The sequence below is a fragment of the Peromyscus eremicus genome, chromosome X (assembly GCF_949786415.1).
Source record: "Peromyscus eremicus chromosome X, PerEre_H2_v1, whole genome shotgun sequence".
Taxonomy (NCBI): Eukaryota; Metazoa; Chordata; class Mammalia; order Rodentia; family Cricetidae; genus Peromyscus; species Peromyscus eremicus.
Genome location: NC_081439.1, coordinates 1398045 through 1413652, shown reverse-complemented (window position 1 = coordinate 1413652; position 15608 = coordinate 1398045). Strand labels below are relative to the sequence as shown.

Genomic DNA, 15608 nt, shown 5'->3' with positions numbered 1-15608 from the left:
CAGAAGAGGCAAGGAAGTTCCTGCCGTCCAGTGTAAGGAAGTCTCATAAGGCCTGCAGAAATGTTTGGGATATCATTTTCTAGGGAGAGGAATAAGAGGTTAAGTATGTGCCAATGTTGGCCGTGTAACAGAACCTACTAAGTAAATAAGACTGTGTGGCAGGTCGGGCGGTGGTGGTGCACGCCTTTAAGCTCAGCACTCAGGAGGCAGAGCCAGGCGGATCTCTGTGAGTTCGAGGCTAGCCTGATCAACAGAGCGAGATCCAGGACAGGCACCAAAACTATACAGAAAAACCCTGTCTCGAAATACAAAACAAACAAAAAAACCCAAAAAACAAAACAAAAAAAAGACTGTGTGGCGGGCAAGAACGGGTAATTGAAAGGTGTCAAAAAAAAAAAAATTAGGGGAGCATGTAAGCGAAGAAGCTTCACCCAAGCCAAAGTTCCAAACATGCCCCTCTTAAAGGTCTACCTTTCCTCTCAGCCTAGGTTCTACCACACCAAGAAACTACAGGAAAACCTGGGAATGGTTAAGGGAGGGACCCAACTGATTGAGTGCTCTTTGGACCAATTATATTATGGGATATTCAGAGAACTTCTGAGAGGCGCTCAGAACAAAAAGGCGAGCCCGAAAACCAATAAAAACCCTGCAGAGGAGGCAAGCGAGGGGAAAGCGAGATCACGCCTCTTCAGCTTTGCCACGCCCTTCATTCTTGCTTGGCCTCACCACAGGGAGCAAGTCCGATTGGCTGAGCGACAAATTTTAAAGGGCGGGGCTACTACGTTTCACAGTGGGAAACCAGCTAGAGGTGGAGGGAGGGTTGCAGGGCGGGGCTAGATTGTCCTATCTAAGGTGGGAAAGGCCAATGATAATCCAGGACACCTCGCCTAGAAAGTCATCTCGAGCCTTTAAATTCTTGTTTCCCGAGGCATCACAAAGGACTAGAACTGCTTGGCTCACCTGTTCTTTTCCTCCTTGCAAAAGTCTCGTTTGCCACCATGGGGACGTACCAAGTGAGACTGTAGGGGAAGCAGTAGGTGACTGGTACGCCAGGCTACTGGCTGCTGTTCACCTCGATGCTATTAAAATTCTGGCAAGATCAAAACTGACTACTAACCCACCTCTACATCCCCCTGGCGCCGTTCCGGGGCCAACGCCACATTCCCCGGTGGGCACGCAATGGCCGCACCCCCTCCCGCTGCAGACAGGTCTTTTGGTACACTCAGCCCGAGGTGAGTCTCCTCCTTCCTCCTTGCCAGCGCGTGCGTGCGCATGCGCGAAGCGCGGCGCGCGCGGCTGTTGGGCCGCTGGCTGTGGGGCCCTGGGATCCGCTGCGTCTCCGCGAGCAGTCCGCTTTGAGTCGCGAGCCGCCGTGAACACCCGGATTCCAGCGGGCGCTTGCGAGCACGGGGGCATCGCCCGCAGCGGCCAAGCTCATGGCCGGCTGAGCGGGACGCCGCCTCCGCCTCAGCCGCCGCCGCCGCCGCCGCCTCTTCCTCCTCAGCCGGCGGCGGCCCGGGCCCAGCAGCCATGGCCGAAGACTACTGGGACGGTCGCCTGCGGCGAACTGGAGGAAAAGGAGGTCGCGCGGCCTTATTCCAGGCCGCCGCCCCAGGCGCCGCCGCGCCGGCCCCGCGGCTCTGAGGTTACTCGCGCGCCCCCTCCGGTGAGCGTGTCCTCGATACTTAGGGTGGGGGCTACTCTTCCTAGAGAACCAACCCGATCCTAGGCGTGCTAGGACCAGAGTTAGGGGGTTCTGGGCTGCTTGGCTGTCAGATGCCCCCTCCCCCTCGAGTTTCCCAGAATGCACCGGGGGGTCATTTGGGGCCTCCCTGACCTTGGCCCCGCCCTGGGCCCCTGTCCGGGAGCTGAGGATGGGAAATGCTGTGGATCCTAAGGGGGAGAGGGGTGATAAAAGGACTAGAGTTACGGAAATGGAATGATAAAGTAGTGGTGAAAGATTCAAGGTTGCTAAGGGGATAGTAAAAAGCCTTACGACTGTGTAAGAGTTCAGGCCCAGTGAGTGCTTGTGGAAGTGGGTTGCAGGGCCATGAGGGACGCGAGGATGTATAACGGGGGCGGGGGGGAGGAGAGGGGGCAGTCCAAAAACATGCTAATGGAGATTAGGGCTGCAGAGAAGCCCAGTGTAAATGGAGAAATGGTGGTAGAAGTACCAGAAGGTGGCCAATAGAGTTAGGGTTCTGCGGCCCAGTATGTGATGATGAAGGTCAGGATAATGTTAATATTGTGTTTGTCCAAGGGATTAGGGGTGGCATCTTTTCTGGAATCCGGGTGTGTTCATGGAGGTAGTTGGACTCAAATGTTGAGTGTGTGCTGATGACGGAGGGTCATGGTAGAAAGGGTATATAGATGTTGTAATAAAGATCTAGGTAGTGTGGAACCCAGTATATGCCATTGCAGGCAGAACTGTTGAAGGACCTGAGGGTGTGTGTAATGGGGCGGGGTGGTGGAAGGCAGGCCTGTACTATTGGGTACCATAAGTGTGCATACATGTGTATGGGAGAGTGCCAGTATATGAAGTATATGGCGCTCAGCACACCAAGGTTCACAGTGAAATGTGACGACAGAGAATGTGAATTTCCAGAAAGTATGGGGTAGTACTATATATGAAGTTCTAGAGCAGTGGTTATCAACCTCTAGGTCACTACCCCTATGGGGGTCACATATTAGATATCCTGCATATCAGATATTTGTATTATGAGCCACGACAGTAGCAAAATTATAGCTATGAAGTAGCAACAAAAATAATTTGAGATTGGGGGTCACAACATGAAGAACTCTATTAAAGGGTCACAGCATTAGGAAGGTTGAGAATCGCTGCTCTAGAGGCTGCTACTATGGGTTTAGAACTACACAGACACTTAATGTATGCTATTGGGGGATGAGAGCATAAAGTAAAATATGCTGATGAACATCAGAACACTGTGAATACTGTGTTCTTCCTGTTCATGGGCCATTGAAGTGTGTTGAATCAGGGAGTGCTACAGGGGCAGATTTGGGGGGGGGGGTGGGAATCTAGTGTGTAGTGGAAGAAATAGAGCTATGAAGGAAATCAATTGTGAACCAAAGGGTTAATATTAATAGTAGGGGGTGGGGGTTGAAGCAGAGGGGATAGGAATAGGTGATGTGTAAAGTGTGCCAAAGTGAATTGGAGCCATGAAGAACTCAAGTGTATGTTAATGGGGGTCAGGGTTAAATAGAGGAGCTATAAATGAGGGTCAGTCTGATATAGAATAGTGTGTTTGTCCCTGGAGAATAGTAGGGCTAAGTAAGGATTCAAGGTGTGCTAATAGGGAGTCAGGACTGGGTGAAGCCTGATGTGTGCTAGTAGGGGTCAAGACAGAGTGAAAATTAAGTTTGTGCTGAGGGAAAGAACAGTATAGTGGAAGTACAGGACAGAATGTATGTTAGTGATGGTCACAACTGTAAAGGTAAGGGCTAGAGAGATGGTTCAGCTATTAAGAGCATATACTGCTTTTCCAGACTACCAGAGTTCAGATCCCAGCGTGCACATGATGCTCACAACTGTGAAGGGGCCTGAGTGTTTAAAAAAAAAAAAACTGGTCAGGGATTGTACAAGGTTCACTATGTACTAATGTGACTCAGAGCAGTGTGAAGGTCCAGAGAATGCTGATTTAGGTCAGCTGTAGAGCACCTTGAGTGCATGTTAATAAGGATCAGAATCCAGAGGGGACACTATGTTACTGGGGTAGGGCAGTGCTACAGAGAGGCTAAGAAGTGTCGAGGCTAGGAAGGGACTCAGAATATGGTGGCGACAGGAGTTGCTTAAAGAGGGCAAATACATACTAACAGTTTTGAGTGCTAAAGGGAGTTAGAGGTAAAAAGAGAAATCATGAATGTTAATGGGAGTTAGGTGTAGTGAGGGCACGCCTTTAATCCCAGCACTGGGAGACAGAGGCAGGCGGATCTCTTGAGTTTGAGGCCAGCCTTGCTTACAGAGTGAGTTCCAGGACAGGCTCCAAAGCTACACAGAGAAACCCTGTCTCAAAAAAAAAAAAAAGATGTAGTGAGAGCCTTCTTGAGGATCTAGTGTGTGCTTAATAGAGGTCAGGGTAGAATAGAATGTGTTGGCGTATTAGAGTATGACAACTGTATTGCTCAGTGGTTGGAATTGGTGTGAGTGCCCTGGTATGAGAGTTGCCTGGGGACAGGTCAGTGTGTCTTTTTGTGGGGGAAGTGCCAAGAAGGACAAATACCATATAGTTTTGGAATTCTTTTTTGGTTTTTCGAGACAGGGTTTCTCTGTGTAGCTTTGCGCCTTTCCTGGAGCTCGCTCTGTAGACCAGGCTGGCCTCGAACTCACAAAGATCCTCCTGCCTCTGCCTCCCGAGTGCTGGGATTAAAGGTGTGTGCCACCACCGCCCAGCAGTTGTGGAATTCTATTTCCCGATTCTTGCTCCTTCGCTTATTCTGAAGTCTGTAAGCTCAGAAACTGAAATTATGGTATTTAAGTTTTGCTGCTCATAAATACTTAAGTGTATCTGATTCTAAGGGTCTGTCCCCCTCAAAGTGTTGTATAATATCCTGTCTTAAAATCCCCCAAAAGATGAGTTCTGGAAAATGTCCAGTCATTGAGGGTTCCAGTTTGTGGTCATAAATTAATTCATAGCTCCCTTCCCATCCCTCATTTTCTTAGCCCCTTCCCTTATTCCTGTCACCACATACAAAATAACTGAGTATGAATGTCATATGGGGACAAAAGGAAGTCTGAGAGCTGGCCACTTTCTAGACCTTAGATCCAGTGTTCAGCCTCCAAGGTCAGAGTTTTATGGTATTATTCTGGATTCTTTGTGGGTGGATCTTACCCTTATCTATCTGAGGTTTCTTCTGCTAGGCTGACTCTGCCTCCCTTCTAGAGGTAGCAGGCAGAAGTGAGAGTAGGAACTGCTGGAGTAAGCACTTTGTTTCAAGGTAACAGATGAACCATTTCTTTACTTGAATCCATCCCTCGCCTTATCCTCAACCTCCTATCTAGCTCTACTTCCCTTGGGCCCTGGGCCATCTCAAGACATGCTGTGAGTACAGATGGTTCCTGAGCCAGGTCTTTCCCCTCCTTGCTGGCCCAGAGCCCAGGAATAAGCAGAAGAATGCTGACCTAATCCTTTTGGTACCCCCATCCCCTCCATCAGCCCATCTAGGTCATCTTCCTGTCAATTCTAGCATCCCTGGGTGTCTTCTTTGGGGTAGTCTGTGTCTGGGACTCACCTCAATAAAGGTTGGTCCTAGGCTCTCAGCCCCTTTATTCACTGCTTCTGTATGTACTTTTTGAGCTTCTACTCAGTGTCAGTCACTATTCCAGGTTCTTAGGCTATAGCTATGGCCTCAACATACAGAAATTACCCTGGTGGAGCACATCTTCTAGTTACAGCGGTGAGAAGACAGTAAAAAAAAAAAAAAAAAAAAAAAGAAAGAAAAAAAAGAAAAGAAACCAATAAGTAGATGGTATTATTTCTGAGGTGGTAGTGAGAACTAGGGGACACGTTGGCAAGGTGTGGGAGCTTAAGACTGAGACTTTAAATAAGGTAATTCATGGAAGCCTCATGAAAAATGCGATATTTGAACAATGGGCTGCAGAGGATGGGGAGTGAAATATTTTACAGTCTTCAAAACAACCAGTGTATAGATCCTGAGGTATAAACTGTTGGGTGTGGTGCAGAACAGCAACTAGGAATGATCAAGGTGAGACCAGAGAAGTAATGGGGGTGAATGAATTATATTCGACATATGGGCCACAGTGAGGACTGCTGTGTTTATTTGGGATGATAAGGAAGATGTGATATATTCTCTAAGGAGAAAAGAAATATGACCTAGCTTTTTAAAAACCTGGATTTGGACCCTGTGGATTCTAACCCTATCGAACCTTTCTAGCAGCTCTGAGGATAGCTGCTGTGTGTTGAGACATACCCCCCCCACAACTGCATCCAGTGGTTGGGCCTTTGCAGCCCTCCCCCTATTTGGATAGAGAAGTGGGGTGACCCATTAGTCACCATGACAGTGGTTGCTGGGGGAAGTGAGAGGGTCCCTGTGGGCCACAGGGAGCATTCTGCCTGGCAGTTGGGGGCAATGTGGGGCTGGTGCCATCGAAACATGCCATTCTATGGGCGCACCCAGGACCTTGTCACTAGTCCTTTGGTTTTAACTGAACCCCTTGTCCCAACTGTGGTTGCGTCTGTCACTACTGCTGCACCTGAAGATAGCTGCTGTGGAGTCCTATGCTCCCACAGTGAGACTATTGCCCTAGAGACCAACAATCTACTGAGTGGACCCTTGTCCTCAGCCAGCCACCCAAGTCTTAGTACCCAGGTAGACTACTTAGGGATGGGCTAACAATAACAAAGGGCCCTATCCATGCTAAATTTCCAAGTATCTGTAGTGGTTGAGTGGGCACTGACATGTTCTAGGTTGTTGTGGTCTTTCAGGGACCCATGCTGATCAAGCAGGTGCTAATGTGGTCCCCATTTCTGTTCATGTCCCCTGTTCAGGTTGCCATGGATCGGATGAAGAAGATCAAACGGCAGCTGTCAATGACACTCCGAGGGGGCCGAGGCATAGACAAGACCAATGGTGCCCCTGAGCAGATAGGCCTGGATGAGAGTGGTGGTGGTGGTGGCAGTGACCTTGGAGAGGCCCCTACCCGTGTTGCCCCTGGGGAGCTTCGCTCTGGACGGGGCCCACTCAGCTCTGCACCAGGTGAGTCCACTTTGATCATTCTCTCTCCCTGCCCCAGCTCCCAGATACTACCTCCCAGTGCATTCCTTAGACTCTTGTTTTCCTTCCTTTTTTCATTTTCTCCCCCTTCCCTGTCATCCATTTCTAACACTTTCTGTACCTCCTTCCTTGATTTTCTATCCAGGCCCCGGGCGGGAGGAATGATACCTTGCCTATTGCAGCTGCCCCAAGGTTCTCTGCCTTTTTCCTGCACTCTGTGGTGGCCCTCTCAGTCTCATTGGGTCTGCCTTCTCAGGGCTCTCAATACCTGTCACCACTAGCCTTCTGACCCATGGGCATCTACCATCTCAGCTCATCTCTGATGGAGTATACTGTACTAGATGACCATGCCCCTTCCATATCTGTCCCGGGCCCACCTGGATTTCCTAGTCTGCTCTAGGGGCAATGTATACACATGGATATGATGAAGGAATGTATTGTTTTGGGGGCAGGAGGGAGTGTTCTTGACTCCAATGGCCTGGCATTTCCCTCTCCCCACCACCAGAAATTGTGCACGAGGACATGAAGATGGGGTCTGATGGGGAGAGTGACCAGGCTTCAGCCACATCCTCAGATGAGGTGCAGTCTCCAGTGAGAGTACGCATGCGCAACCACCCACCACGGAAGATCTCCACTGAGGTACTTGATTCCTGTCCCACTGATGGGAGAGTTGGAGAAGGAGGTGGAGCTTATGATCATGCTTCTCTTTCATCTTGGCTGCTAGGACATCAACAAACGCCTGTCACTACCAGCTGACATCCGGCTGCCCGAGGGCTACCTTGAAAAGCTGACCCTCAATAGCCCCATCTTTGACAAGCCTCTTAGCCGGCGCCTCCGCCGTGTTAGCCTGGTAAGCATCTTTTTGTCTACCACCTATCCCACTCTCCCAGTGCCCTGCTCCAGCCTGCTTCAGCGTACTTCCTTTACTCCACAGTCTGAGATTGGCTTTGGAAAACTGGAGACCTACATCAAGCTGGACAAGCTGGGTGAGGTGAGACAATCAAAAGAGGACTGTGGTGAGGTCAGTATGAACTCCATGCAACCTCGTTACACCTCTGCTGTCGTACTTCCTCACACTCCAGGGTACCTATGCCACTGTCTACAAAGGCAAAAGCAAGCTCACAGACAACCTTGTGGCACTCAAGGAGATCAGACTGGAACATGAAGAAGGGGCACCCTGCACTGCTATCCGGGAAGGTACAGACCCCATCCTTAGACTTTCTTGACTCCATGACACACACACTCTCTGTGGTGAGTAAGGATTCAAAGACTGGGGTTTTTCGGACCTTCTCTCCTTACCTTTGCAACATTATGGCCTTCATGAGAGTGCCCACCATCTATATACCCAGGTAATAATCAAGGTAATTAGGGATCTAAATGGATCAAGGAAGGTGAATTAATTACAAATTATGGTGTTTGCTTTCATTCTTCGAGCACTCCTTAAAGTATTTAGAAAATCACTTGGAATAGATTTGAATTACACAAAAAGTGAGTATAAATTCCAGCCTGTGTGCTTAGGTTTGGACAAGACCCCTTCCCAGAAAGCAAAAGCAGATTGTGAAAATATAGTGTCACATGAAGTTGGGGCTGTAGTCCCACACTCTTGCTTGGTACTCTTGTCTAAGCCTTATTTTCTGCATATGGACCATTGAGACACACCTACTTCTTAGCATATTGTAAATCAGAGCTAGGTGCTCTGAGGCATTACCCTAAACTGCACAGGGAAAGAAGGAAACATCTAAGCTCATATCTGTCTGGTCCTTATCTTTATTTTGAGGATGGGGCTCTCACTGTTGCTCTATTCTGTTCATGCTTTCTACAGTATCCCTGCTCAAGGACCTCAAGCATGCCAACATCGTCACACTACATGACATTATCCACACAGAGAAGTCCCTCACCCTTGTCTTTGAATACTTGGTAAGGTTGGATAGCAGTAGACCCCAGGGAGGTGGGAAAATGGCCAGGAGCCATAGTATGTGACTCTTGTTCCTGTACTACCTCTTTTGTCCTCAGGACAAGGACCTGAAGCAGTACCTGGATGACTGTGGGAATGTCATCAACATGCACAATGTGAAAGTGGGTGTGGGACAGAAAGCAGGATTAGGAGGGGCCCCCCCACTCACCCACTCCTGTACAAATCTCCCAGGAACAGTCTTCCTGTATGATGTTTTTACTGGGAGCTCTTGGAGGGCATTGGGAGCCTGTCATCTTTTCTGTGATAAGACATTGGGCTCAGTTTCTGTTTGGGAGGGAGCAGTTCCTGCCTGCTGCCAAGTAATGGGCTAGTGGATATCTTTTGACTTCTGCCTACCATTCCTGGGTCTGCAGCTGTTCCTGTTCCAGTTGCTCCGTGGCCTGGCCTACTGCCACAGGCAGAAGGTGCTACACCGAGACCTCAAGCCCCAGAACCTACTCATCAACGAGAGGGGAGAGCTCAAACTGGCAGACTTTGGTACCATCAGCTTCCCCTTTCTTCCCTCTGACTCCTCAGCCTTAATCTCCAAGCAACTCACTTCCCTATGACCACCCAGCTTCATTCCCCTTCAGCCTCTCCAGACTTTGATTATGGCAGGCATTCTTAGTCCCAGTTATACTCTATTCCAAGCTTTGCCCACAGCCTCCTCATTCCAGCTGCTCTTTTTTTTTTTTTTTTTTTTTTTTGCCTCCCAGGCCTGGCACGTGCCAAGTCAATCCCTACTAAAACATACTCCAATGAAGTGGTGACATTGTGGTACCGGCCCCCTGATATCCTTCTCGGATCCACAGACTACTCTACCCAAATTGACATGTGGTGAGGAGAGGTGGAAGTGTGGAAGGGAATGACTCCCCAGCCAACTTCCCCTACTCATGGTGCCTTTCTTGCCCAGGGGTGTGGGCTGCATCTTCTATGAGATGGCCACAGGCCGGCCCCTCTTCCCAGGTTCCACAGTGGAAGAACAGCTGCATTTCATCTTCCGAATTTTGGGTGAGGAGGAAGTTTGTGCCTAAGGAGCTGTGGGGACATGCAGGAAAGACCTGAGATGTTTGGGGTAACTTGCTTGTCTTCTATACTAGGAACCCCAACTGAGGAGACATGGCCAGGCATCCTATCCAATGAAGAGTTTAGAACATACAACTACCCTAAGTACCGAGCTGAGGCCCTTCTGAGCCATGCACCCCGGTGAGGCTGATGGGTAGGTGGGCATTAGGGGCCAGAATGTCTGAACTCAATGTAAAGTGCATCTCCTTATCATTGTGTTAGACTTGATAGCGACGGAGCTGACCTCCTCAACAAGCTGCTACAGGTGAGACCATCTTTGGAGGCCAACCTTAACAGGGATGGGGTTCCAAGTGTAGGAAATGGGACCTTCCCCAAGGGCAGGCTCTGAGGAGGGCAGGTCAAGAGACCTATGTTGAAAGTAACAATATACCAATACAGTCTCTTCTGTCCAACTCAGTTTGAGGGTCGCAATCGGATTTCTGCTGAGGATGCCATGAAACATCCATTCTTCTTCAGCCTGGGGGAGCGGATCCACAAACTTCCTGACAGTGAGTGTAGTTGGGGAATGAGTGGGTGGCTCAAGTTGGGGCTGTGGAGAGCAGAACCACTGGGATGTAGGGTGCTGGTTTGTGCCATCACTAAGGAGGGAACATCCTCATGCACATGTGGCAGGTTATATCTATTAGGAAGAAATTTTGTTTTCATCTTGGATTCCTTTCAATTTTTATGAAAATTCTCATATAGTACATACAGATGCAATATCCAAAAAAAGTGTACACCACAGGTTTTACAAACTAAGCACCCATATGACTTTCAGACAGTTCAAAACCGATGGGGGAGGTTCCCCTAAAGCTTCCTTATACTGTATTTGGCATTCCCGGCCCCTTCCTGTAATAATAGAGCTAGCTGGGGGATTCTTTTGAGGCAAGGTTGTGCTAGGTAGCCCTGGCTTGCGGTGTGGTTTGAGACAGATATTCACGTGAATCAGGTAGACCTTAGGCTTGCTATGTAGCTTAGGATGACCTTGAACTCGTCTTGCCACCACCTCCCAAGTGCTAAAATTAGTAGGTGCATGTTGCCACACCTGGTTTTCTATAAAGATTTTTAAAAACCTCATTTTGGTGGGCTGCTGTTTTTATTTTGGGGGATACTCTTATCCTCTTCACTATTGTTGCCTAGGCTAGCCTGGAACTTGTGACAATCCTCCTGTCTCAGACTCCTAGTAATTGAGATTACAGTCATGAGCCACTATGCCTGGCTTAAAAATCTCAGCACACAGAAGAAAGAGGAATGTGGATTTCTGTCAATTCAAGGCCAGCCAGGTCTACATAGTGAGTTCCAGCAGAGCCAGGGTTATAAAGACCATGTCTCAAAAGTAAAACAAAGGTTCATTACACAAAAAAATTGCTGACCTTTCATATCTACCCATTATTAAATCCCAAACCACCACATTGCATGCAGATTTGTAGGTAGTATTTATATTAACATTATTATACCTGATAAACTTAATACATTTTTTATCTCATGCAGTGTTCCAGTAGTAGTCCATGTCCCATCTTTAGTTACAGGCAGTTTGATAGAAGAAAGTCAAGCTTCTCAAAGAAGGAGCAACTTGTTCTAATTCACTCAGTGAGGCCATGTGAGTTTTGTTCTGGGTAGACTCACAGGTCATCCCCCACTTACATGTCTCTTTATCCACAGCTACTTCCATATTTGCACTAAAGGAGGTACAGCTACAAAAGGAGGCCAGTATTCGGTCTTCTTCCATGCCTGACTCAGGTATGTGTGGCCCTCCCCTCCTCTTGCTTCACCCACCTGTCTGCTTATCCACTAACAGCCATTCACTCTACTTTCCCCTGCAGGCAGGCCAGCTTTCCGTGTGGTGGATACGGAGTTCTAAGCCAAGTTCTAAGCCACAGACCAAGGCCCCAGCAGGCAGCAGCTGGAGGGATTGCCACACCCCTCACAGGGCAGCCCCCATCTGCAGTCCTCCCTGCTTGTTGCCTGCCTACCTGCCTGAGCCACACTTTGCTACCAACTTGTCCCCTGCCACCTGCCTAAACACCCAACTACTGGCCTGGCCTGTCAACCCATCCACTGGCCTGTCAAGTCAACCATTGGCCTGTCTGCTGGGTGCTAACAAAGCTCTCACCACTACTTTGCTTGATGTGTCTCTGTCTTGGTAGTTGCCGGCGGACAGAATGGCATGTCAGTCTCCCACACTAAGGCTAGGCCTTCCCCTCTTCATCATGCTCTCCCCCAGGACCACTACCCCATGGCCAGCCAGAGGTTTGGAGTTTGCCCAGGCCAGGGCCCTTGATTGACTTTGAATAGAAGGTGGTGATGCCTTGGGTCTGAGGCATCCTCTGCCTGATTTCCCACCTGTCCCACCTGCCTCTGTATGGGCCTTCTTTTTTGTTAGTTTCTTTTAATGTTTTTTTTTATTATTTTTAATGAGGTTCTCACTTTTTAATGCAATATCTCTGTATACAGACTGGCTGGGCCCTACTCGCTGAGTGTTGGCCCTCCTACAGTATTTTGTGCAATGAAGTCCCACTCCCAGCCTTTCAGAGGCAGGGACCCAGACCCTATTCAGATCCTGACCATCACTAGACCCTGGGATTGGCTATGGGAAAGCATGCCTCAGCCACCTTCCTCCCCATCTAGTGTCCCCAGCTATAGGGGGACCTGAGAACTACCAGAGACTGGGAGATGGACATTTGGGGTTCTATTTTTTTCCCTCCTTCAGTCCTGTAGCCGGGGCCTCCTTCCTTCTCAGGGTCTCCCCAGCCCAGCTCTGCCTAGCCCTCATGCCCTGTCCCACTCGGTGCTGTTGAGTAGGGGCTCTGCCAGGAATTGACCAGCTTTGTGAGGAGCCATATATAGTATGTATATGTGCACAAGCAGGGGACATGTGGGAGCTTGTGCCCAGTTGTTATATCCCAATCCATGGGAGGGTAAGGCAGGGCAAGGACAGTCTCCTGGATGGATGGTTTGCTCCCCTTCCTCCACCCTATGCCTTGGGACCCTTAAATGGGGTGGGAGGGCAAGGGAGGGTGCCCTTCTAGTGGGGTTTGGGGGGATTGGGTTCCTGAATGCACCATAATCGCTGTATGAAATATTAAAAAAAAAAGTCTAAAATGAAAAGTCTGGTTGTAAATCATCATAAAGGCAACGGGGCTTAAGCTAGGATGATTACTGGGACATTGGTGAATCCATACCTGGTCCCATCAACTAAAATCATTGGGAAGGAGTTGCCTGGAAGTGTGGTGGAACTATGAAAAAAAACTTGACAGAATTGCACATAGACTGGTGGGATGAGTTGAAGCAGTAGGGCAGACCTACTGGGAATACACAGTGTTACTGGGAATCAATAACTGAGCAGAAAGGAGTTAGATTTATCCAGCAGTGTGGACAAGCCTGACAGAATGGAGGCAGAAAGTATATATAAGTTGGAAGAAATTTGGAAGGCCCAGTATATCCAGAATGGTATAAGGCAGAAAGATCCAGTATATCTATATGTCTGGCTGACACTATGAAGAGGCCAATTAGAGAATGAAAGAGTAGATTTTTGACCATTGCTTATATAAAAGGAATCTTTGAATAGACTTAGAAAAGTTCAAGAGTGAAGTCATAGAGCCAGAAGTTTGGACTACTGGCTTGGTTTCTGGAAATTCTGGAAATCATCTGTATGGTGAAGTTTGCAACAGCTTGAGCTTTGGAGATGGTTCAGTTAGTAACATGCTTGCTATTATGCAAGCTTGCAAGCCTGAATTCAGCTCCCCAGCACTCATGATTAAAAAGCTAGATATAGCCAGGTAGTGGTGGTGCATGTCTTTAATCTCAGTACTTGGGAGGCAGAGTCAGGTGGATCTCGGTGAGTTCGAGGCCAGCCTGGTCTACAAAGCAAGTTCCAGGACAGCCAGGACTGTTATACAGAGAAACCCTGTCTCGAAAAACAAAAAAACCTGGGTGTAATGGGTATTTGTAATCTCAATACTGGGGAGTAGAGACAGCAGAATCCCTGGAGCTTGCTGGCCAGCCAGTCTAAAGAACTGGTGAACTCCAGGTAGCAGACCCTGACTCACAAAATAAAGTGGAGAGGAATTGAGGATGACACCCTTTGTTGACTTCTGGCTTCCACATCTTTGTACACACAGCACACAAACAGTGGCATAGCCAAGACTTAGCTTCAAGTGAGAATAGGGCCTTAATTTCCTCTGTCCATGAATACTTCCATCCCACCATCTTGGGAAGAGCCAAGAGACTTGTAAGCAAAAGGGGTGGGCAGGCCCAGGCAAGTGCAAGTATTAGCAAGCCTCAGTGGCTGTTTATGGAAGCACAGCAGTGGTGACCTAATGAACCTCTTAATCACTGTTCTTGTAAGCACTTACAAATCTCAGTTTGAAACTACAATGTGCCACAATGGCTGTCCAGTCCCAGAGTTGAAAAAGTACAGTCCAGTGGTAGTAGTGTACACCTTTAGGGAGGCAGAAGCAGGCAGATCTCTTAAGTTCAAGGCCAGCTTGGGCTACACAGGGAAACCCTGTCTCAAAAAAAAAAAGGTGGGGGGGACATTCCCATTTCTGTCAGTTTTGTAATGGATGGGATATCCACAAATTCCTCAGCAGACATCCTATGCCCATTCTTAGGTATGGGAAGAGATTGGCCCCTGGAAGGTGAAGAAACCAGCTCCAGGGATGGGGAGGAACAGATTGCAGAGAGGCAATAAAAGTCAGATTCAGATGGGTTTAAAGATCAGCTATCTACTTGTGCCAAACTCCATTTTAATACTTCATGTTCTTTGGGGGTGGGGAGCAAGTTAAAGGAGTTCATTCTTTTTCCTTCAGGGCTCATGTAATGAAGTGACCTCATCTGTGTCAGGTTGGATTAGAGGATAGAATCATACTAACAGACACCCCACCACCACTATCAAACTCCCTACAGAAGCTAACTGAAACTGAGGTAAATTAGATCTTGTGAGAATGAGGAGGGTTGAACTGTGCAAGGAGACATGTATGCACATGTGTTTATGTAGGTATGGAAAGGCAAGTCTTAAAAGTTTGTTCTTGCCTGTGTGTACTATTTGTTAATAATGAAGGCAATCACTAAACTAGCCTCAAAGTCATGATCTTGGGGAGTTTGTGGGTTGTCAGCAGGTGAGGATGGCCAATAGAAAAGTAGGTGAAGTACAGAGAAAGTCATCACCAACCTGTAGGGCTGAGAGCCCTAATAGAAAATTGTAAACAGCTTAGTAGGATGTTTCTACACCAGAGACAACCTCCCCACTAGAGGATATCTGGTAATGTCTTCGAGGTACACAGCTTTTGTTGTCTTGAGGGTTGCCACCACTTTCTAGAAGAAGAGGTCAGGGCACAGGTTAATATCCTACAGTGCTGCCACAATGAAGAAATTAAAATAGTGCTGAAGTTAAAGTCTGGCCTAGAGCCTGGCACACCTGTAACCCTGTACTCCTAGCATTCGAAAGGCTAAGGCAGGAGGATCACCATGAGTTCAAGGCCAACCTGAGCATATTCAGAATTGAGACCCTATATCAGAAACACAACAAAAGAAACCCTGGCCCGTTCAATGGTTCTCAAATGTTTGGCTTCAGATTCCTTTATATAAAGATTTGAGGACACCTAAAGAATTTTTGCTTATTCCAAAGTACCCTCTGGGTAATTCCATTATACATGCATGATTATGAGAGTGAAGATACTGCAGAAATAGTGTTGACTTAGTGAAACCCCCAAGAGGGTTTCTTGAGCTGATAGCCTGTGACCACGGTTTGAGGATCTGCCTGGTGTTTAAGGTCACAGCTCTGCAACTAGGTCTGCACTGCTACAACACATCCTAGCTGGGGACAAATGATTTGGCA

The 15608-nt window shown here is 48.1% G+C and overlaps 1 protein-coding gene across 4 annotated transcripts; it reads left to right on the top strand.

Moving 5' to 3' along the window:
* The first annotated feature begins 817 nt into the window (after nucleotides 1-817).
* Nucleotides 818-11887, top strand: Cdk16 (cyclin dependent kinase 16). 4 transcript variants are annotated; one of them, XM_059250331.1, is made up of 16 exons: nucleotides 818-1232; nucleotides 6525-6732; nucleotides 7256-7389; nucleotides 7475-7600; nucleotides 7685-7741; nucleotides 7833-7947; nucleotides 8573-8667; nucleotides 8764-8826; nucleotides 9079-9202; nucleotides 9421-9541; nucleotides 9618-9715; nucleotides 9805-9910; nucleotides 9992-10034; nucleotides 10188-10278; nucleotides 11432-11509; nucleotides 11593-11887. In XM_059250331.1, exons 2-16 carry the CDS (start codon nucleotides 6531-6533, stop codon nucleotides 11628-11630), a joined length of 1491 nt encoding a protein of 496 aa, XP_059106314.1. In that variant the 5' UTR covers nucleotides 818-1232; nucleotides 6525-6530; the 3' UTR covers nucleotides 11631-11887. The 4 variants fall into 4 exon arrangements, with proteins under 4 accessions (XP_059106314.1, XP_059106315.1, XP_059106313.1 ...); XM_059250332.1 differs by lacking the exon at nucleotides 818-1232 and adding an exon at nucleotides 1297-1666; XM_059250330.1 differs by lacking the exon at nucleotides 818-1232 and adding an exon at nucleotides 6042-6345 and having other exon boundaries at nucleotides 10001-10034.
* Nucleotides 11888-15608: the final 3721 nt, after the last annotated feature.